The 25,442-nt window shown below is 36.7% G+C and overlaps 1 protein-coding gene across 2 annotated transcripts in view; it reads right to left on the bottom strand.

Moving 5' to 3' along the window:
* PRKG1 (protein kinase cGMP-dependent 1) overlaps positions 1-25,442 on the bottom strand; it is a 1,281,256-nt gene that overhangs the window by 126,614 nt on the left and 1,129,200 nt on the right. For both annotated transcript variants that reach the window (XM_081245892.1, XM_081245891.1), the window contains exon 9: positions 733-807. In XM_081245892.1, coding sequence (XP_081102018.1) covers positions 733-807 — 75 coding nt within the window. The remainder of the gene's footprint in view (positions 1-732; positions 808-25,442) is intronic.

Genomic DNA, 25,442 nt, shown 5'->3' with positions numbered 1-25,442 from the left:
CCATAGGCAGAAATACCTGCTGAACCAAAAAGAGCAACATTCTCCTAGCGTCAATAAGACAACTCCTTAATGATAACTTTCCTGCTTGAACTCATAAGGGGTCATATGACACTTAGATCTGGATTATGTCAATAATACATCATTTGATGTACAGCCCTCTGTCTCAAATAACTTGTGTAACTGTGCCTTGACTTCTAATAAGCAGAAGAGTTCTGAGAGCTTTCTGAGCTGCTCTTCCCAGGTTATAATCCTCAAATTTGGCTTGAATAAAATTTTCCATTTCTTTCTTAGATCGACTGATTAATTTTCGTCGACAAAGTTCAATGTAAAGCAACGGTGTATTCACGAGAAAATATTTCCAGCATTATTATTTTTCATACAATTTCACAAGCAACTGGTGAACACAGCCACAATTCATTCAGAAAGTGTTTTCAGTGGAAGAAATAATGTGTTAACATTCAATTGTTTATATTGGATTTTAAACTAACCATTTTCCCTTGTCCAGATGGTCTTCCTCACAAAATTAAGGTTTCATGTACAAGGAGAGAGGTACTTACTAAGCAAGTATACTATGTAATAATTACCTTGAATAGCTTGCTTATTTTTACTCTTAAGTAGCTACTTTTTTCCTGTCAGAGTGTAGAGCTTTAAGTCCAACAAAATATTTGATCTCATTTCTATTCAAAATTGTTTTTTGAAAATCAAAATTGAGACCCCCCAAATTTCACTTACTTCGCTTTAGCTTCTGCATCTTCATATGCTTTATTAGAAACATCATCCAGTCCTCCAATCAAATGCTTGAAAGAGCTGTCAGAGGAAAAACACAGTGATTAGGATAAAATCCTCTACAAAACTGTAACAATGACAACCTAGTCAATGATATATTGAAACAATCTGAAAGGATCTAAATAAAAATGAATTCAAACATTTAATCTAGGTACATTATTAAGAAACTTATGTGATAATGATATAAACTGAGAGCAGGGACTTCTTTTAAAGTGTTGTGAGATTTTACATTTTAATTTTAAACCTCTATAATATTAATACATGCAAATGGCTTTGTGTGTTGTGAGTATTAAAAAACAAAATAGGCATGAAACGTATAGCATATTAAATTTAAATGTTGGGGCCTCCCTGGTGGCACAGTGGTTGAGAGTCCGCCTGCCGATGCAGGGGATACGGGTTCGTGCCCCGGTCTGGGAGGATCCCATATGCCACGGAGCGGCTGGGCCCGTGAGCCATGGCCGCTGGGCCTGCGCATCCGGAGCCTGTGCTCCGCAACGGGAGAGGCCACAGCAGTGAGAGGCCCGCATACCACAAAAAGGAAAAAAAATAAATAAATAAATAAATAAATTTAAATGTTGCTTTATCACTTTTACATACACTTTCTTAAAAAACCTATACAGAGGAACTTGACACTCTGCTGGGGGGCCGGGGGGGCTGGCTATAAGGGGACTGGAGTAGCTATTATCTCAGGCCCTTGGGTAATGATCTCATCTGAGGGTCAGGGTATCTAGAATGCTGGGCTAAATACACTAAGTATTTCTAATACAAAAAGGGACCATAAGAAAATGACTAGACAGAAAGTCAAGGAATCAAGAATTGTATTCTACAGAGTGTCAAGTTTTCTGTAATGAATTTATTAATGAAGGTCAAATGAATGAATGCAAATGAATGAGCAATAGGCAGCAGTCCTTATAAAATTTTCAAAAATATAATTAATGATAAAGTAAATTGATAAATATAACCCCCATGATTGAGAATAGTTCAAATATGATTTTGGCCATTGTTGTGTATGTGGTAAAATTCCCCACTTCCCCACAGAATATCTTGGTTATTACTTAGAGAAAGTCTGCTTTTACTGAAACTCCTTAAGGCTAGATGAGTTGATATTGTAAAGTAAAATACAATATTTCTTTTATTATGAATAAAATGATAATATCTGGTTGATTTTCTGTTTTCATAAATAACATGAAATTTAAGCACAGAGAGTTTAAGTTATTTCTCCAAGATGACAGCAATTTAGTAGCATATCCAGAATTATAATGCATATTTTCTGATACCCACTCTTGTCCTTTATAATACTTAGATATTTTTAATACAACCAAACCCAAACATTGTGAAAAGGCATTGACAGAGAGGAACTGAAGAGCATTCAGTGGTAAAACCAAAGAACAACAACCACTAAAACTTAGCGTTTCAAACACACTCGAATATATTAATAGATTGTGCTCTTAGACATTTAAAACACACAGTAATTTTGAGAATTCAAATAGTTAATAAAAATTCCTGTCTTCCTCCTAGTATCTACTTAAGTTAAGCAGATCAGTGTCTTATCAAAGAATTAGAGAGCAAACTGATAAGAAATTTGATAAAGATGGAGATTTTTTTTACTTAAGAAAATCTGTTCATCCCACTAGGCTCAGTTAAAACCATGCAGATCACTTTTTGAAAATACAGTTTGAAATTTCTGTTAGTAAAGTATACAAATGGAAGAGCCTACATCTGGCCAATCTGTACAGAGTTTTAAAAGTAGAAACCGTCTAATCACAGCAATAAGTTTAAAAGTCAGGTTAGCTTGATTGAGGGGAAAAAAACTTTTTAGACCTGTTAATGAACTGTTTATATCCCTTTTTTGTTGAATCTTAGTCATATCCATGATTTAAAAAGAATGAACAAAAGAAGTATTTGAAGTGAGACTTTTTCATATGTCTTCTTAAATGCCCTTGGTTTAAAATACAAATTTTCTATGTGGTACTAATGATCCAATATTTATGATTTTTTTTTTTACTACTAAATAAAAAAAAAATTAAGGGAAATTATATGTACTTACAAAAGGCCCCTATCTTGATATAAGAGAAAATTATTTTTGAAATAAATTCTCTCTAACTGAGGAAAACCCTTTTCATTTAATGTGCAATTGATTTTTTATTATGGAAATATTTTTTAAACTGAGAGAAGAAATTAAAGACTTAATTATAGTCCTCTAACCACAAGTAACTAATAGGAACATCTTTATGTAATTCTTTTTTTTTTCTGCATAGTTTTATTGTTGTTGTTTATAGAGATGTAACCATAAAGTAGCTATGATTTAATATGATTTATTATCTTGATTTTTAACTTACTCTTACATCATAAGTGAATACTTTTATTTTTTAAAACTCCATAAGCAATATTTTCACAGCCAAAGTAATAGGTCCTCACATGTATACACATGATAGCATATCTACTTATCCATCTACACACACACACACAGACACAAACACACATACACGCTCACATACGCGTACAGATGAAGGAGCGGGCATGGCAACTATCTATAAAAACATTTATATCTATACCCTCAATTAGAGATTAAACATATGGAATTTCTTTTTGAAATAAAAACATGCAGAATTATAATCTTGACTTTAGAATTGGAACCATATGTCCTTTATAAATAATCTTTATTTAGAAAGCAATCCTGGCCAAATAATTTTTTGAAACATGAAACAAATGCATTCTGCTAATATTCTGTTTCCTCAAACAATAAGTTAACCAGTATATTTAACTAGCAGTTTAAGAAAATGTAGCATTTTCAAGCAATATTAATAAGTTCCAAATAACTGTCTGTGTCTATGTATCTCTGCACTGATCAGTGAATAATTTAGGACATCTTGATAAACATAATTGATGGCATTTCAGAATTTATCACTCCTGGTGCAAGTATGAACTAATTAGTACCTCATCTGTCCCTGTTACAGACACGCTGTAGGAACACCTGTTGTTTGTGTGGACCCTCATCAAACAGACTTTTGAGGAAGTATTACTATAGGTATCAGATGCCTTTTAAATATTTACTCGGGTCCTAGGACATTTCTTGACTACTAAAGGAGAAGACTTTGGTGTTTCAATCAGAAGGGGATTATAATAAAAAGTTTTAAAAACATTAACAACTGAATGAGCAGAAACCATACCATTATTTATCAGTTATAACAAATATAGGAGACTAGAGGAAAATCATTAAATTCTCTTTTTAAACAAACTCACAATTCATGTATGAGTTATATTTTAGCACTGTAAAATAAAATAGCCAACTTCACATATACTCAACATAATTCTGGAAAAAATGTAGGGGCATGAATGAGCAAAAGACTTTAATTTAGGGCATTTCAACAGCAAACCTTATTGCACACACACTAAGCATGAAGCACTCTTCTGCTACTTTTCTTGGGATATAAAATCAAACTTGAACAAGTCTTGACTGAATTTTTTAAGGAGGTGGATAACATGTTATTAGTTGAGTGTATTAAGGTAGAAAGAGAGCAAATGGAAAATCCCTCTTATGCTTAATGCTTATAGCTTAAACATACTTGGAGCTTCCCTGGTGGCACAGTGTTTGAGAATCTGCCTGCCAATACAGGGGACACGGGTTCGAGCCCTGGTCTGGGAGGATCCCACATGCTGCCGAGCAACTGGGCCCGTGAGCCACAATTACTGAGCCTGCGCGTCTGAAGCCTGTGCTCTGCAACAAGAGAGGCCGCGATAGTGAGAGGCCCGTGCACCGCGATGAAGAGTGGCCCCCGCTTGCCACAACTAGAGAAAGCCCTCGCACAGAAACGAAGACCCAACACAGCCATAAAAAAAGCAACAAAAAAACAACACATACTTATAAGGAAGGGGTGGAAAAGGAAGAAGAAAGAAGGAATGAAGGAAGGAGAGAAGGATGGATGGAGGAAGGGAGGAGCGAGAAAGGGAGGGCAGAGGAAAAAAGAAAAGAAGGAGGGAGGGAGGGAGGGGGGAGAAATGATGACTTTCACATCAAGAATGGTTTTTATAGAAATTTTCCTTAAGTAATATCAGTTAACAGGGCTGCATTTCTCATTCCAGGAAATTTGTCTGTTTTAGAACATTATAGTGATAGTAACTCAGTGGGTAATAATTTCAGTTATTAAGATGTTTTCATTATTAAGCCAAAACATCCTTTTGAAGGGAGCTGATTACTCAGTGGTATGTCTTAAAAGTGTATAATTTTATTCTTCAGTTGTGTTATGATGAGACTTCGTGTAGAGAGAAACAGGCTATTATATTATTAGAAAGGCAGTTCAAATATCAGAGATCAACATTATCATGCTGCTAAAAAACAACAGCATTTATATTTCACTTTACAGTTTACAAAGCACTTTTTATATTCATAAATCATGTATGCAATAACATACAGTAGTCAATTTAGTCCTCATGATCTCCTATCCCCTATTAAACTATACTGTTTAGGAATCTTACATAAAAATGTTTAAAATAGAATCTTTTCAAGTTCAGAATAGGATGGGAGAATATCTCAAAACTTATTTAGAACATTTTCTTTATTACATCCTTAAATAAGATGGTAATCTATTCTTAACAGTTAAAGATTATAAGTCAAAAGTAAAATCTTAAATCAGAAAGTATTGCAAATACTTCAATAGTGCTAAGCAAAACATTTGTCAAGCATTATCTGAACTCTTACATAGCTCTTAATTTGACAGTGTATATGATTATAGTCCATTAGACTTTAAACATGAATCTTGGATAAATCCTTTAAAATATATTTATTAAAAGAAAATAGAAATTAAGTGTCCAAATTAGTTGGGACAATTGTTACTTAGCTATGTCCAAGATTTTAGAGGCATCCATCATTATTTTGCTGCTTTTATTGAAAAAATCTATTAATTCACTTTGTGGCTTCAGGTAAACGCTCTTGTATTTGTTACATTATTTTTGTTTGATTGTTTTATTTTTAAGTAGCAGTCATAAGTATTAGTGGTTTATACTATCAAGTAACATATGAATGCATTTCTTTAGAGGGAAAGTGAGCCCCAAATACAATAAAACCAACCAACTTCTGTAATTTTTCAATTATCCACCCCTCCATCCATCCATCTGTTCATCCAGACACACATACATATTTATGCAATGCCTATAATCCATAAAGAACGACTCAAGCTACTGTGGATTATACAAAGAGAATAATATACACCCTTATGGAATTTACAGTCTTATACTAGAGATGAGAAACAATTATAATACAAGGCAGGAGGTGAAGAATGGTTGAATACTTACCAGAAGGAAGGCTCTAGTGTCTATAAAAAGTATGTTATCTACTCAAAATTATATATGATAGTAGTTTCAGAGAAAGCAGTGACAATTTTATGAGCAAACAGTTTTCTTATCAGTGTTTTTATCCTGTACAATGTTTACATTTGCAAGCAAAATTACACACATTAGTGTGTAATGTGTAATCCAAATTACACATTAATGTGTAATCCAAAACATAATTGATAAAGTGGAAACTTTGGAGAGAAGGGAATAGGCCTTTATCCAGAGAAGGCCTTCCCTGCTCATTTCCCAGGCTTTTTTTCACATTAGCTGGAGTAAACCAGCAGATGCCCAGATTATGCGTTTGTTTTGACCACTCATGAATGGTCAAGTTCTTAGCCAAATATAGGGTGTTGGGTTTGGCATATTCAATAATCTTAAATAAATCCTCTTTTTTTTCTATTCCCCTTTGGTCCCAGCCACCATTCTCTCTCTTATGAATTATTAAAATTTCTTTCTTTCTTTTTTTTTTTTTTTACTGCCACTCTTGTCCCTATACAGTAGGCAGGGTAATCTTTTAAAAAAGTAAATCAGATCATGTCACTCCTCTATGACCTCTCTAACTGATTTCTTTCCTACTATGCACCCTCTGACTTTATAACTTTTTTTAAATTACTTAATTTATTTATTTATTTATTTTTGGCTGTGTTGGGTCTTTGTTGCTCTGTGTAGGCTTCCCTCTAGTTGCAGACAACGGGGGCTACTCTTCGTTGCGGTGTGTGGGCTTCTAATCGTGGTGGCCTCTCGTTGCAGAGCACCAGCTCTAGGCGCACGGGCTTCAGTAGTTGTGGCACGTGGGCTCAGTAGTTGTGGCTCGCGGGCTCTAGAGCACAGGTTCAGTAGTTGTGGCACACGGGTTTAGTTGCTCCGTGGCATGTGGGATCTTCCCAGACCAGGGCTCGAACCCATGTCCCCTGCATTGGCAGGTGGATTCATAACCACTGTGTCACCAGGGAAGTCCCTGCCTCTGACTTAAGAATACATCAAGCTTGCATCTGTCTCAGGGTCTTTGACCTCTGCCTCGAATATTCTTTCTCTAGATCTTTGCATGGCTTTTTCTTAAAGCCACTCATGTCTCAGCTTAAGTGTGTCCTCTTCAGACAGATCTTCCTTGACTAACCATAGCCAAGTAGCCTTTACCTCAAACCCTAACTGCTGTTACTCTCTGTCACTTTAACCCCTTTTATTTTCATATCAGCATTTATCACTTGTTAAAAACTACTTTGTTTAAATATCTATTGGCTTTCCCACACTACAACTAGTTTCATGAGATCAGGGACCTAGTCTATCTTATTTATCAATAACTCTTTAAGAACTAGAATATTGCCTGGTGTATAATAGAAAGTTGAAACGAATTAATGGATAGGTGGGGGGGCTCATTCATTCATTTACTCATTCATTTATTTATTGTGTGACCAGGAGAAGACAAGAAAACACTTAAGTTTTTTTGAAGCAAAGTTTTATATAAAATTCAAGGTTTACGAGTTGAAAGTGTGTGCCTCTTTGAGCATTTACCTATATGAACGATGAACTTTTAGGACAAAGGTTTAGTTAAAATGAACTCATCATCTAAATTTTGGGTCCTAATGAAGACATACATTGCTATAAATATGGGTTTGAAACACTTAGCGATTTATCATTGAACTTTATATGGGACAGTAACTTAGCATAATTATTTTAGCCTATAATGGAATTTATATCCATGAGTCCCAGTTGTAATTAAAGTGAAAGAAAAAATTTTAAAATGTAGCACAACTTTCATTTTCAATTAAAAGCAGAAGAGATTAGAATCAAGTCTCATGTGGTAGTTTAGCCTTTTGAGTTATAGAGAAGAATATGCTTTTAAGTATAGACTGCAGTAGCATGCCAAATTCATAAGTTTCATTTCCTCCAGATTTTCCTATTTTCAAAGCAGAATCCATGGCAACAATGGATACTTTGTCTATTCAATATTTTTTCAAGCTTATTTACTTAGAAATAATTTGAAATTTATAAATTTATATATTTTAATCAAAATTGTCTAAAAATAAGTAGGCCATTTTATTAAAAACAATAAAAATCCATAGATGATATATTTTAGTTTATATAAATATATCAGTTATATCAGATATCAGTTAAAACAATCTATATTTTTTTGTAACTACTTAAAGACTGCCTCTAGGAAACTTTGGCTAAGAAAAGTGGCATGGGAACATAAAATATTATGAAAGTCACTGATTTTTTTTAAGTAACTTGAAAATGAAATGCTAGGATGGCACAATAAATCTATCTCAGAATATCTTTTTAGTATACTTATTATGCCTTGAAACTGAAACAAAGACAACATTAGTCTCTAGCACAACATTTTTACAAAAATTGGTCTGTCTAGATTTGTATTTCAGATCTATTCTGCTCTTTCTATTTCTTCTAAAAATCATTAGAAGCTAAGAAATAAATATCCTTTAATGTCACAAATTAGTGATCAGAAAATCTTGTAATAACAAAAATATCAAGCAAGACATGAAAATGTTAACTAGCATGTGTTAGGAATTATACAAACTATTTCATGTGAGTTTATCCTGTTTTACAGATAAAGCAACTGAGGCTAAGATAATTAAGTAATGACCCAAGGTTATATGACTAGTAAGTATCAAAATGAAATTTGAATGGAAGCAGACTGACTCTAATACCCATAATACCAACTGTTACATCATTTTTATCTCCCACTATGAAAAGCTGAAGTCAGTTGGTTAATGCTGGGGCTAGAATTTGATATCAAATATCTGCTTTCTCTCACATCTTCCCTTTGTGGTCAATCCAGTTCTTTAAGACAACTAACTTTTATTTTAACAGATCATCTTATGTCTTCTATTGCATTATATCTATAGAAGTTCCAATTAGGAAACATATTAGTCTGCTAGGGATACCCCCAGCAAAATACTACAGACTGTGTAAGCTCAACCACAGAAATCTATTTTCTCACAGTTCTGGAGCCTGGGAGTCTAACATCAAGGTGCCAGCAGGGTGGGTTTCTGGTGAAGTCTTTCTTCCAGACTTAACAGCCCCTTCTTACTGTGTTCTCACATGGCCTTTCCTCTGTGTGCACACCCGCCTGATGTGTCTTCCTCTAATTATAAAACACCAGTCCTTTTGGATTAGTTCCCCCTCCTCCCCACCCCATGGTCTCATTTAACCTTGTTTACCTTGTAAAGTCCTCTCTCCAAATACAGTCATACTGGGGGGTTAGGGCTTCAACATACAGATTTGGGAAATATTCAGTTCATAATAGAAAGTTTCATGAAGAAATCTTAACAGCAATTTAGAAGATGCATCTTCTTGTGTATCTGGGCTCTTTAAGAACATTTTTATTTGTAATTTTTGAGAAGTTCATAAAACTTAAATTCTTGGTTTCCATTTCTTACCCTGGACCTAAAGTATACTGACATTATCACTGTATTTCTCTCCCAGGAAAAGCAGCACCCCAAATTCTTTCTAAAGCAAATCCCATCTTCATTACTCCTGATCACAAACCCTATCATTACTCTCCTCTGGACTCTTGCTCCATCAATTACAATAGTTCTTATTGTTCCATTGTCTTCCTTTACACTTTTCCATCCTTTCAGTTTAGAATGGTATCTCCAATCCTAAAACACAAAACCATCCTTATGACTAAATAGCCAATTTGAATAAACTTCATTTCCTATCTCTCAACCTGAGTTTTCATTTAATTCTCAACCTACTGCAACCTAGCATTCTGCTCCCATTTTTCTTTCACTCTTATTACAACTTTTCCCTCAAAGTTATCACTTATCTGCTGTTAATCCCAATGGTCCCTTTCCAACTCCCATCCTCAGTGACCTACCTGAGAGTCATGGCCCTGCTGACCTTCTCTGGTTGTAGCCATGAAACAGAAACTTGTGCCCGTGCACTGAACTACTCTATTCTTTCCCGATTCTCCTCCTCTCCCTCTTCTATGCCACTTCTCAGCATGTGTCACACACACACTTCTTCCTCTCCTATCCCTTAAAGGCAAGCAGTTACTCAAATTATGTCCTTTGCCCTCTTTTTCCACTCAATTGATTGACTTATTTTTCTTAAATATTTATTGTTTACGACATGTTCAGTCTTGTTTTTTATTGTTTACGACATGTTCAGTCACGGAAATCTCACAACAACTCTATGAGGTAAGTACAATTAACCCTGCTTTACAGAAGCTTTACGGCAGGTGTTCTCAAACTCAGCACTACTGATATTTTGGATCAGATAATTCTTTATTGTAGAGCCTTTCCCGTGCATTGTAGAGTATTTGGCAGCTTCCCTCACCTTTACCCACTAGATATCCTTAGAAAACCCAATTGTGACAATTAAAAATGCCTCTAGACATTGTTGGTGTCTCCAGGTGGAGAAAAAGAAACAAGAGATGATGAGGCTTGGGGAGATTATGTAACTTGCCGGAGACCACAGAACTAGAAAAGGGGGTAAATCTGTGATTTGATCCCAGGTAGACTGATCTTTAATACAATAGACCCTAGTTCTTATGTAATACACTAATTACACTTATCTTTAAGCTCTCCCAGAAAAAAAAATTTATTCTTAAGACTTTAGTTAGGATCCCCAGGTCAATGAATTTCAAATCTATATCTCTATCCTTGAACTCTCCAGATCCATAGTGCCATCAGGTCACTCAGTGTCATATGCATATTTCACCAGCAACTCAAACTCAGCGGTAACTGCATTAACTACCTTCCATCAAGACTTACAGCTAAGTTCCCTGTCTCCCTTAATGGCATTATCATTTAAACAGGGATGCAGGCTAGAAATCTTGGTGTTACGTATGACTCTTCACTTTTACCAAAGTTCATCAGGTCTATCTCTGTAAATCTCTCCTGAACTGGTTCCTCCCTGTCAATGCTACTTCCATTGCCTTATTCAGGCTGTTGACACACTTCCTTACTTCAAAAGCATCATACTTGGTTTCTCTGCCTCAGTCTTTCCCACTCTACGCTTTTGAAAAGATTCTTCCAACAGAATCTAGCTTGCCAGTTAACACTTAATTTCTTGGTATAAAAGCAACTGCTTAAACAGGCTATAAGAGACATCATGGTCTTGGAGTCAGACATCCTTGTATTTCTAATCCCACTATGTGGCTCTGAAAAAGTCATTGAGTCTGTCTGATTCTCCATTTCCTTTTCTGGATTTTTTATGTCATCTTTTCCCACAGGACTATTGTGAGGATTAACTGAGATGAAAGAGTATTAAAACAAAGAGTGGGGCTTCCCTGGTGGCGCAGTGGTTGAGAGTCCACCTGCCGATGCAGGGGACATGGGTTCGTGCCCCAGTCTGGGAAGATCCCACATGCCGCAGAGCGGCTGGACCCGTGAGCCATTGCCGCTGAGCCTGCGCGTCCGGAGCCTGTGCTCCGCAACGGGAGAGGCCACAACAGTGAGAGGCCCGCGTACCGCAAAAAAAAAAAAAAAGAAAGAAAAGAAAACAAAGAGTGGGTGAGGGATAAATTAGGAGTTTGGGATTAACATATATACACTGCTATATATAAAATAGATAACCAACAAGGACCTACTGTATAGCATAGGGAGCTATACTCAATATCCTATAATAACCTATAAGGGAAAGGGTCTGAAAAAGAATATCTATCTATCTATAAATATATATACATATATAACTGAATCACTTTGCTGTATACCTGAAACTAACAACACTGTTAATCAACTATACTTCAATTAAAAAAAAGAGTACGTTTATAAATTTAGAATTAGAGGGGAAAAGGCAATTAATCTTTGCTTTCCATTTTAACAAATGACATAGACACAAATGATTTTGAATATATGTATTTCTTAAAGTTCTATCAAATTATTTGCTTTATCATTAACATTGTATAGGAAGTATGATAGCTCAGTTGTGTGAGTATCGGTTTCTTCTGTATCAATAGAATAAAATTGTCCTATTGGCAATTACTTCGTGTAAATAAAGGAAATAAAACTTTTGAGAAATTATACAAAAAAATAAATAAATAAAACAAAGCATCATATTGAGAGAATTCATACATTAACTTCCCTGAACTCTTCCCTTCTTCTCCACCACTGAGCACACTCTGTATAATCTATGAATTGGGACCTTCTCACATCATAACTTGTGGTCCATATTTTAATTAGTCATGGAGATAATTTCTATTTTTCCCTGTCTATTTGTCCTTTTCAGGTACTTTGTTAGCCTTTAATATTTACTTCTGACATTTCAGAAAATGGCTATTTGAACTTTTATATACTCTCACAATTTTCTGAAGCCTTGCCTTTTAAATGTGTTTATAATGTCCTCCAGCACAAAGAAACAACTGCAAAAGAATGAACTACTTTCTAAGTTTTGTCAATAACTAAGCTTCATGTATCAATTACAAGAGAAGAATAAATGTCAAATTAACCCTTCAAGGATGATGACATATTTCATGCCCTGGGCTGAATTGCCCCATCATGTCTTTTAAGATGATTTCAACCAAAAGAATCAAGCTGGTCTGGTTTCAGTGCAACAGATGTTCTCATACATTTTCACTGGGGAGTAAACTGTATAATGGTTCTAGATAACAATGAAAAAATATGTATATTATTTGAAGGCAAAAATATATGATGCAGAAAAGACAGTCTCTTCAGTAAGTGGTGCTGGGAAAACTGGTCAGTTACATGTAAAAAGTGAAATTAGAACATTTTCTCACACCATATACAAAAATAAACTCAAATGGATTAAAAAAATCTAAATGTAAGACTGAAAACCATAAAACTCCTAAAATAAAACATAGGTAGTATACTCTTGATATAAGTCTTAGCAATATTTTTTGGATCTGTTTACTCAGGCAAGGGAAACAAAAGCAAAATAAACAAGAGGTACCTAATAAAGCTTAAAAGATTTTTCACATCGAAAAAATTAAAAGACAACGCACTGCATGGGAGATAATATTTGCAAATGATATATCTGATAAGCAATTAATATCCAAAATATATAAAGAGCTTATACAATTCAATATCAAAAAAAACACAACCTAATTAAAAATGGGCAGAAGACCTGAGTAAACATTTTTCCAAAGACATACAGATGGTCATCAGGGACATGAAAAGATGCTCAACATCGCTAATCATCAGGGAAACGCAAATCAAAACCACAATGAGATATCACCTCACACCTGTCAGAATGGCTATCATCAAAAAGACAACAAATAACAGGTGTTGGAGGATGTGGAGAAAAGGGAACCCTTGTGCACTACTGATGGGATTGTAAATTGGTGTAGCCACTGTGGAAAACAGTATGGCAGTTCCCCACCTGCCCTCCTCCCCCAAAAAAAGATAGAACTGCCATATGATCCTATAATTTCACTTTTGGGTATTTACTCAAGTAAAACAAAACCACTAACTGGGAAAGATATATGCACCCTAATGTTCATAGCAGCATTATTTACAATAACCAAGATGTGGAAGCAGCATAACAGTCCTTCAACAGATGAATGGATAAAGATGTAGTATATACACAATAAAATATTACTCAGCCATAAAAAAGAATGAAATTTTGCCATCTGCAACAACATGCATGGACCTGGAGGGTATTTTTTTTCCTCATACATCATGATTGTCATACATCTCACCTGGACCCCCCTCATATGGATGCATTTAATGTGTTAATATCTTTCTAAACTCTGACACTAAGCACTGAGCTCAGTATTACAAATACAGTCTGGTCAGTGTTGACTACAGGAGGATTATAACTACCTATTGTCTCAACACTATATTGTAGCCTAAACTTCAATTTTTTGTAGTTGCAACCAACTCAGGGCCACTGTACTACCCAACCCAAGGGGATCAAAATATAATCTATAGTTATATAAGCCTCAACTCCAACCTGGCCTCTGGGTCTTGATCAAGAAACATCTCCAAAAAACATGTTTGCTCCTCTCTGAATCAGAAGATCAGAGGTATTCTTGAAGACCTGGAGGGCTTTATGCTTAGTGAAGTAAGTCAGACAGAGAAGGACAAACACTGTATGATTTCACTTATATGTGGAACCTAAAATATAAAGCAAAAAAATTAATATAGCAAAACAGAAACAGACTCACTGATACAGAAAACAAACCAGTGATTAACCAATGGGAAGAGGGGTAGGAGGATTAAGGGGAAAAGGATTAAGAGGTATAAACTACTAGCTATAAAATAAGTATGATACAGAGATGTAATGTACCAAAAAGGAAATATAGCCAATATTTAATGATAACTTTAAATGGAGTATAATCTATAAAATTAATGAATCACTATGTTGTACATCTGAAACTAATATAATATTGTAACTCAACTATACTTCAATAAAACACTTTAAAATAAATAAATAAAACTTCATATATATTTTGAATCAGTAATTACACTACTGATTAGCTCCTCAAGAAAATTCTTCTAAAGAGGGACAAAGACATATGCAAAGAATTCTTTTTCTTTTTTTTGCAAAGAATTCTTTACAAAATAAAAAATTAAAATGAGCTTACATGTCCAAACACTTTTAAGAAACTGAGAAAAAGAGACTCAACTTCTGCTCATAAGATATTTTAATTTACATGGTAAATAACTAATGCAATGTGGTAAAGCAGTGTGATGTAATAGGCCTTGAAAACAGAGAGAATTAGGTTCCAACACTACTTCGCTACTTATAAGCCATATTGTTTTGTGACATGATATTTCAGCTCTCTAGAGCCAACTTTACCTTTAAAAGAGAGGATAAAAATATTCTTTTCATGTTTGTGAGAGTAATTATGTATGTATATATGTGTATACCTATTATCAGACTACCTATCTATATCAACTAGTTTTGTGATTGGCACATGTGTTCAGTAAATGACAGGGAAAATTTATCTATCTGTATATCTATCTGTCTATACCTATCCATCTGTATGTGTGTATATATGTATTATTTATGCTACCCCTGTATGTGGACAAAGTAGGAAAGAAAATTAGGCAGTGGGATGTCACTATTCAAGGTAATATACTGAAATCTTAACAGTAGTTAACTTTGAATGGCAGGATTATATTTTTCTCTACTTTCCAATTTTCTCAGTGAGCAGCTAGTAAGTTTATAATCACCTGACACTGACTATATAAAAAGGTAAAAACCAAACAAAGAAGAGAGAGAAAAATCAAGCCTATGAGAATAATAATGGTCACCCTGTCTTTGATAAGGGAGGCAGGAATGTACACTGGAGAAAGGACAGCCTCTTCAATAAGTGGTGCTGGGAAAACTGGACAGGGACATGTAAAAGTAGGAGATTAGATCACTCCCTAACACCATACACAAAAATAAGTGCAAAATGGATTAAAAACCTAAATGTAAGGCCAGAAACTATCAAACTCTTAGAGGAAAACATAGGCAGAACACTCTATGACATAAATCACAGCAAGATCCTTTTTGTCCCACCTCCTAGAGAAATGGAAATAAAAACAAAAATAAACAAATGGGGCCTAATGAAACTTCAAAGCTTTTGCACAGCAAAGGAAACCATAAACAAGACCAAAAGACAACCCTCAGAATGGGAGAAAATATTTGCAAATGAAGCAACTGACAAAGGATTAATCTCCAAAATTTACAAGCAGCTCATGCAGCTCAATATCAAAGAAACAAACAACCCAATCCAAAAATGGGCAGAAGATCTAAATAGACATTTCTCCAAAGAAGATATACAGACTGCCAACAAACACATGAAAGAATGCTCAACATCAGTAATCATTAGAGAAATGCAAATCAAAACTACAATGAGATATCACCTCACACCAGTCAGAATGGCCATCATCAAAACATCTAGAAACAATAAATGCTGGAGAGGGTGTGGAGAAAAGGGAACCCTCTTGCACTGCTGGTGGGAATGTGAATTGGTACAGCCACTATGGAGAACAGTATGGAGGTTCCTTAAAAAACTACAAATTGAACTACCATATGACCCAGCAATCCCACTACTGGGCACATACCCTGAGAAAACCATAATTCAAAAAGAGTCATGTACCAAAATATTTGTTGCAGCTCTATTTACCACAGCCAGGAGATGGAAATAACCTAAGTGTCCATCATCTGATGAATGGATAAAGAAGATGTGGCACATATATACAATGGAATATTACTCAGCCATAAAAAGAAACGAAATTGAGCTATTTGTAATGTGGTGGATTGACCTAGAGTCTGTCATACAGAGTGAAGTAAGTCAGAAAGAGAAAGACAAATACCATATGTTAACACATATATATGGAATTAAAAAAAAATGTCATGAAGAACCTAGGGGTAAGATAGGAATAAAGACAGAGACCTACTAGAGAATGGACTTGAGGATATGGGGAGGGGGAAGGGTAAGCTGGGACAAAGTGAGAGAGTGGCATGGACATATATACACTACCAAACATAAAATAGATAGCTAGTGGGAAGCAGCCGCATAGCACAGGGATATCAGCTCGGTGCTTTGTGACCACCTAGAGGGGTGGGATAGGGAGGGTGGGAGGGAGGGAGATGCAAGAGGAAAGAGATATGGGAACATATGTGTATGTATAACTGATTCACTTTGTTATAAAGCAGAAACTAACACACCATTGTAAAGCAAATATACTCCAATAAAGATGTAAAAAAAAAAGAGAGAGAGAGAATAATGGAATAAATAAAAGTTCCCACTCAGCCCAAGTGGGTTTGTCATCTGGATTAAAATATACTATCTGTAGTTCACCTGGGAGGGCAACATCAACTTTATTAACTATCAAATAATGATTTATCTTTGCTAGTCTGGTTTCTGTGTTAATACTAGTTCAATTACATGATTATAGCCAGGGCAGTGCATAATATGACCATTACACTTCTTCCAGACTAGTAAATTCTGAAAGGTCCTCCTTTGTAAGTAAAGCTTAGTCTGGGAATAAGATTTCACTGTTATTGTAGCTGATGCTAATCCAATTCATGTGTCTATGCTACGAGTTTCAAAATAAGTACCAACTTCTAGACATACTGAAAAGATCTTTATGACCCAGCTGGCCTGTGATAACAGTCTCACCAGGAAGTGTGCCTAGTAAAGTAAGTAAAACCATTTAACTCTACCAAAAAATCAATGTGAATATCTAAAGCAGAATTCGACTTTCAAACGTAATGATTACACTGTTGATTTTTAAAGTGATTGTTAAGCTTCTGTCAGAAACTGATCCTGGCATCTCCCTTCCTTGCTTTATCTTTAGAACACAAGAAGCACTATATAACCCTCTTCCCAAATGAACAGCCAAAAACACCATACAGAAAACTTTTAGAGAGAATTTCAAATATGAAATTTCAACTATTACCTTTTTAACTGAAAAAATTGACTGATTTTTCAGATTTGAAAATTAAAATTTTTCACAGTTTTCTTATTCATTCACACAACCGGCTTATGAGTTCCAAAGGCATTGCTGAGTCTCTCAACAACAGTTTTTAAAACATCTGATGGAAAAAAAAATGCAAGCCTCAGAAATATAGAAAGGTTTTAAGAATTAACGGGGAAAATGAATTATTTATTCATTGGTGTAAAACAAAACAATCATTGTAATTAACAAAACCAAAGTTGTGATTGTAATATTTTTAAAGGGCTGAACTGTGAAATCCAACATCAATTTCTATTTATCATCTGATTGTCAGGAAAAAATAAAACAACTCATTTCTAACTGTCAGTGGACTTCTCCATCTGAATATCTCAACACCACTTAGACAGTCTGAACTTAACATATCCTTAACTGATCAACCAATTACTTTCACCTCAACCTGTTCTATCTCTCATACTTTTGATCTATTATAGACATCCACCAAATCTCCCAAGACAGAAGCACTTCTTTCTTAACCTCTCACATTTAATTATTCCCCCAAATCTGCTTTGAAGTTTAGACTCAAACTCTAGTGAGCAACCGCTAGGGCTATCGCTGTAGTCTCCTAGTAGTTTGTTTCCCTGCTTCAGTTCATCCCATTGGAATCGATCTTCCACTCCCTGCCTTCAAAAGCAAATACACACTGCAGTAGTCACTGTCTTCTGATGGTTCCTCATTGTCCAGAGGATAAAATCATATTCTTTTAGTTTGAGATATTAGGTGATTTATTTATAATCTGTCCCCATCTCTTCTTTCCAACTGTATCTCCCAGTACACCACCTGTCTAGTTTACTGTCCAGTTCCTTGACCTATAAATCCTCTTTTCTTGCCATAGTCCACTTTTTACTGTACAATGACATTTCCAAATTCCTCATCTTAGTGTATGTCCTTCCTTCAGCAGGAGCTGTATTTATCCTCCCTTCTTCACTTGTAAAATTCGTACTCAAACTTAAAGACTTGACTCACATATCACTTTGTCCAGCAAGTCCTCTGGGATGCTACAGGCAGAACTCATTTATCCCTCTTCAGTTTTCCCCAAGTTTTTTTTTTCCACTGAAATGGCAGTTTCTCATGATTTTTAATGCATTTGTATTGATCAGGAGTGACTCCAAGGCAAGCAAAGACTTTGCTATTTATCTTTATAGCTCTGGACCTTGGAATAGGATTTGGTTTGGAATCTATACTGGTTATTGACTTATTTATTGCTTGTCAACTCTAAATTCACCCTTTTGACTGCTCTATAAAAATGGATCTGGGCTATTAAATTTCTTTCTTTGCCAACTGGCACTGAAACTTTGCCAGGAGAGGGCACTGGGGAGATATTGCAAGAATAAAATATTTTGCTTCCTGGCTCCAGTCAGCTTGGTAGGTTCTTGTGGCTTCTCCAGTGTATGGCTACTACAGTACTTGGAGGCCAGCAATACTAAGCAGCCAGCAGCTTTCCCAGCACACTTCCCCTTAGGTGGTTTCCTCATTATGAACAGCTTTCCCTGGAACCCTTCTGGCACAAGTCCTACTCCCATGGCATCAGAGCACTTTACTGCACCTAGCGAGCCATGGCTGTGTCCTTCCCAACAAGGGTGATTTTCCCCCAGGGGGCACTTGGCAGTATCTGGAGACACTTTTTATTGTCACATTGAGGTTGTCGGGGAGTGCTACTTTTATCTAGTGGGTAAAGGTCAGGATGCTACTAAACATTCTACAATGCACAGGACAGCCCTCCACAAAAACCAACCAGCTGACCCAAAATGTCAATAATATCCAGTTTCAGAAACCTTTCCCCATAACAAGGTCTAGTTCTTAGTCTCAGCAGGGCAGGGTGGAGGGTGGAGAGAGGGATGGGAGAAGACGAGTGCTTTCCTTGAGTGCTCTCTTACAGGCCTGGGGTTTGTGACTACTCCTTGTCTCTACAGTATCCTAAGTTTCTGCTATGACTTTTTGACTAATCTGGTCATCATCTGAAAAAATTTTAACAATGTTTTTTAAACAAAAGAATGTGCTAAATTTGATTAATGTTCTACCAACATATTAATGACATTGGACTTCTTTTAGTTTGAATAGAGTCCCGGTTACCAAAGGATACTGTTAGAACCTCAGTGAGTTTGGGACACAACAAATTAGAGCTGGAAATTATCTATACAACAGGGATAGAAATAGGTAGTGTAATATTTACACATTTGCCTCCAAACTCCCCAAATATTAGATGTCTGAGTGGCTGACATAAGGCCAGTAACCAGTAAGTTTTATTTGGGTGGATGAAGCAAGGGACCAGACCTTCTCAATGAGCTCCCTAGTCAGTAATGCTATATATCATTTCTCTAATGACTTGCAGCAGGAGGAGGGTCTATGATTTTAAAGCATTAGAAAAGTCACACGGCACACATGATGAAGAGCAGTCCTATTCCTCTCTTTCTATGAGTTTAAACCATGAATACTATCTCTGAATTATAACCCTTTTCCAGTGGGTATGTGCTTATTCTGTAGTTAGATCATGCTTGCTCAGGGCACGCTATAATTCAACTCCCATTATTAAACTGAACCAATATTAATGACTCTCTTTAAACTTCTGCATTTTATCTCTCTTACTTAGTAAATATTTTTTTGTAAAGCACACCAATCAATAACAACTCCATAAAAAAGACAAGCCCAGATGATCGCAACTGACACCACTCACACCTGTTCTCTCTTGCTCATCCTGCAAATATCCTCACATCGCCTCAGATTTCTTTCTGGAAAATGAACCAAAGTAAAATATACTTAGACCGTGGGAAAGGCTGAGGCTGTGAAATATTTTAAATTTGTCACCCTATCAGTTAAGTAATGTGACTACAGGCAATGTGGCATGTGGAGTCCCTATAGTCCTGTCATGTGGACCCAGAATGGCAACTATTAAAAGACAAGGACACAGGTGACCTAGGTGGGGCACACACCACTGGGGACATGGGCCTTCATGAGACTGACCTGGTTAGAACTGTGGGGTGAGAATGGTGCTGGAAAGATTCTGCTGTCACCAAATTCTTCCCATACGGTCCCTCCCCTCTCCTTCCATGACACCTGAATTTCTAAAATCTTCTGGATTTTCATGATTTTTCAGTGTTCAGGGGTATGTCATCAAAATGCAAATAACTCACAGAGAATCATCTTAATCTCTAGTTAGCTACTACCCAAATTAATGAAAAGCCTAAAGCGAAGTCCTTGAGAATGCAGGAGTGCAATTAAGAAGTACAGGGAGCAGGGAATTCCCTGGCAGTCAGGGGGCATGGGTTCAATCCCTGGTTGGGGAACTAAGATCCTGCATGCCACACAGCATGGCCAAAAAAAAAAAAAAAAGATGAAGAAGAAAGTGTGCATGTGTGTGTGGGGTGTGTAAAAGAGTAAAGTGAAGAGGATGAGGGAACTGGAGGATGAATGGTGTCAGTGAGGGGAAAGCAAGTTGACAGATGGCATTGGCAGTACCAACACCGGAAGGCACGTCAAACCAGTATTCTTCGTGTATTTGCTATATTTAAAAGATAGGCTCAGCACAACCTGGAAGATCAGAATAGTACCACTGGGGGCAGCACTCAATTCTACGGTACGCGGGCCTCTCACTGTTGTGGCCTCTCCTGTTGCAGAGCACAGGCTCCAGACATGCAGGCTCAGTGGCCATGGCTCACGGGCTCAGCTGCTCCGTGGCATGTGGGACCTTCCCGGACCAGGGGACGAACCCGTGTCCCCTGCATCGTCAGGCGGACTCTCAACCACTGCACCACCAGGAAAGCCTTTCAATTCTTTAATATTGGTTAAGTCAGGGGTCAGAAAGCTATGGCTCACAGGCCAAATTCAGCCCACTGACTGTTTCTTGTACGGCCATTAGCTGAGAATAATTTGTACATTTTTAAGTGGCAGGAATAAAAATGTTTCAAAAGAAGAAGAATACTTCTTGACCTCTAAAAATAATATGAAATTCAAATTTCATTGTCTATAAACAGATTTACTGGAACAAAGACATTTCATTTACTTACTATTGTCTTCGGTTGCTTTTGCATTACAATGGTAGAATTGTGTAGGTGCAACAAAGATCATTCGGCCCACAAAGCATACAATATTGATTTTCTGGCCTTTTACAGAAAAAGTTTTCCTATCCCTGGTTTACGTCATGCAGCTATGGCTTCATACTTACATACCTCACTCAGAAAATAAACCTCCTGCCCTTAATACAACCCACCATTTTTGTGGGGAAGTTTAGTGATCATCTGTTCCTTCTTGAGCAGAAGCCTTAGCCAGGAAACATCTATAGCACCCTCCCTGAGAGAAGCTGGATAAATACTATTTTTCCATATGTTCCCATCTCCTCTGACATCCTAAGTCCTAATATAGATGACTTCCCTGGCTCCTGCCTGGCTGGTCTGTTGCTTGTTCTACGGAGCCCAGAGCATGGCTTCAGTGGATTCAGTATTTTTGTTTATTTTACTTTCAACTTGGAGTTGAACACCTAAATAAGCCACAGCAAAGGGGAATGGAGGAAGGCACCAATCTACCATAAGCAAGAAGGTGGGGAGGAGATCTGGGTAGAGGCCAGGATCAGAAGCACTATCCTTGGAGATTGATGGCAGATGTGGCTAAAGAACTGGAAACTAGTACTAGAAACAGGCTACATGTGGAGGATAGGGGGAGTAGACAGATGGAGGTTCTGCTACCAGCACTGGTAAAGAAACAACAACAGCAACATAAATTTAATATAATTGAGCTGGTCCTATACACTCAGTTTTCAAACCTGTATTGAATTCATGTCTTGTTCATCTCTGTAGCCCAAGTAACTGACACAGGAAGCAGGCATTCATTTTTTATTCTGAATAAATGTTAAAATTTCCTAGTCTGCCTCTCATCTCAGTTTTAATACCTAGGCTCCAGTTTGGGTGTTGAGAAGTAGTCTTCAGTTTACCAATTTCAGTGACTTTTTCTCTATGTCCAATCTTTCTTGGTAACCTATTTGCTACTCTAGTTTGTACAGGTTTGGGGACCAGCCTTAGACCTATGAGTTGCTTCCTAATCATTAGCCTAGTGGCTATGCTACAGTCTTGCTACTCTTTTAAATAGATGGTATGAATATGTCTTTTACACACAAGTCAACTTATCTCTAGGAGGTAAAATCTTGAAGCAGAGTCACCTAGGCTTTTCTGATCTACAGAGATACCTTAATTTCTAAGACTGCCATTTCCAATGCCCAATAATCTGATATTTGACACTCTCTCCTATCTCATCATTTTTATGCCCCAGTACACTGCACTTCCTCTAGGCTAGTTCTTGGTTTCTATCCCCCAGACTTTGTCTCGATAATACAACTGGCTCCAAAGTATGATTAAATATCACAGAGTGTCACAAAAAGGTAAGAGTTAGTCATACATGGTTTGTAAATCATTTTAGTGACTCAAGAGGTCTCATGAAGGGCCTTAAGAATCATGTGGAGTGAGTGATTTGGAGGGAGAGAGGGAAGACTCCTGGGTAGACTAAGAGGTCTTACTCTCTTGACAGCCAAAAAAAGTTCCTGTTTTCTTTCTAATTTATTTCATTTAAACAATGGGTTTAGTAAGACAAAAGCTTGAAAACTCCTGGTGATAAACTGTCGTTTTAGCTTGACATTACTAGTCAAAATAATTAGTTGCCAGTATGACACAGGAATTGACCAATCAGAATGGACACTGGTCCTGATGTATGCCAGATGCTCCCTTTTAGTTGCTGGATCAAGGAGAGATCTGGAGATTCCTGGCCAGAGGAATCAGATCACCAGGCAGCAGAGGGGTGGGAAAAACACACAGGGAGCTCAGACTACTGCTACTTACCAACCAGTATGAAAGTGTTTCAATTTTTATAACCAATATGGCTACATCTTGGAGGTTACACAATAAATCAGGGATAGAGTTGAGACTCTAACTTAGATCTTAATTTCCTGGGGGAAAATATGTAACTCTTTGAATATTTACTAGTAGTTATATTACTGTCTTTAAAAATGATCTCAACATGTCAAAAAAAATTATCCTATGTGAACTCCTAGCTTCATTAACAACTTACCATGCCAATGAAGAAGTAAACATTGCATAACTGATTAAGGAACACAATGATATAGTTACTTTTATATTTTATTTCTTTTCATGGATTCTAAAACAAGAGATGCTAAATATTCTTAGTTGTGTTTTATATATTCAAGAACTTTATTAATGGAAATAGATTGTTCTGTTAGATTAATATTCTTTTATGTCAATTTTCATGAATTTTAGAAAGACTGCAGATAGACTGGGTAATTATTAAAATAATGACTAGGCTGCAAGAAACCCATCCTCAGAGAATGCTTCCTGAGAAAACCATGTATCTGTTTATCATTTTCTAGTTTGTCAATGAGCATTTTTTAAAAAAAAATCTGACATGCATGATTAGTTACAATATAATGTTCTTTTGCTGTCCCTCTGGAATGATAAAGCATAATCACTGGCTTATGTAACATGGTACCTCAGTTGTAAATTTTTGAAAGAAGCTCCTTTTGTTGACAGTTCTAACATCTGCCATCTGTTTGCATGGGATGAAGCCCTGGTGCCCCCCTAATTGGCCATAAATTAGGTACCAGCAGCAGGCTTATGAGAAGATCCTTCAGTTACAGCTTGATTTTTTTAAGCTGTGAATTCATCATTTGGTGAGAAGCCCAACTCCTCTCATGAGTACAGAAATGCACCTCTTGAGCCCTAGACTCAAGCTGTCTTCTTTATATTTATGTTTAAAGCCAGATCTCCCTCAAGGTATCCTTTCTGTGTATACCCCTGAAGATAAACTTATGCTGATTAGAGAGAAAAACTGCTACATCCAAGGGATTCCAATATTTTCTCTAAAAAAAGGAAGGGCACATTTACTGAGTGCTTACTACACATCTTGTGCTGTGCATGGACCTTGATATGAATTAAACTGTTTGATCTTCAAACCAATTTTATAATTTAGGTGACAATATCCCATTTTGCAGATAGAGAAACTGAAACTTAGAATTTAAATAACTTGCCCATATTCTCATAACATGGTGCAGTAAATATTCAGTATTGAGCTTTATTTGACAGAGTCCATACACTCCCCACTGCACACTATATATGACTAGGTTTGAGAAAAGAGAATGGATGAGATCAAATGTATGTATGTGATGCTACTTGATGCTCCTTCATCTCTCGGGATCTCAGTTTACTAAAGTGAAGAATCTGCTCTAGATGACCCACAATGTCCCATCAGTTTGTTCCTCTGACTTGATTAATCTGGGCTTTACCATTTACCATGAAACCTTATCATGTTATTAAACTTTTATGGGTTTCAGTTTCTTTTTTTCTTAAACATCCTACCTTTTTTCCAGGTGGGATCTCATACATATGGAAATTCATCAATTACAAAGGACTGTAGAGATATAAACTGATATGATTACCCATCCATCCCCAATCAGCTGGCAAACCCTCAGCCCCAGTGTCACTTCTTCCCTCACCAGATTCCCTTGCTTTATGCTGTAGAGGCAAGATTAAGGCCATCCAAGTTCCCATAACTTTCCTTATTTACATCTCTACAAATTTTCTTTCTTTCCTCTTTTTCACTATTTCCAGAATTTTTTTTTTTTTTGCGGTACGCGGTCCTCTCACTGTTGTGGCCTCTCCCGTTGCGGAGCACAGGCTCCGGACGCACAGGCCCAGTGGCCATGGCTCACGGGCCCAGCCGTTCCACGGTATGTAGGATCCTCCCAGACCAGGGCATGAACCCGTGTCCCCTGCATTGGCAGGCGGACTCCCAACCACTGCACCACCAGGGAAGCCCCTCCAGAAAATTTTTTAAAAGTATTCTCCAAGTTACCTTTCCTTGTTTGCCCACAGTTTCCTCCCCTGTGAACACATTTCCATCAAGCATTCCCATTAGTAATTTCCCTTGCTCCATCTTCCTCAATAGTTGTACAGA

The sequence above is a fragment of the Mesoplodon bidens genome (assembly GCF_964165515.1).
Source record: "Mesoplodon bidens genome assembly, chromosome: 1".
Lineage (NCBI taxonomy): Eukaryota > Metazoa > Chordata > Mammalia > Artiodactyla > Ziphiidae > Mesoplodon > Mesoplodon bidens.
This window is presented reverse-complemented; position numbering and strand designations above follow the sequence as displayed.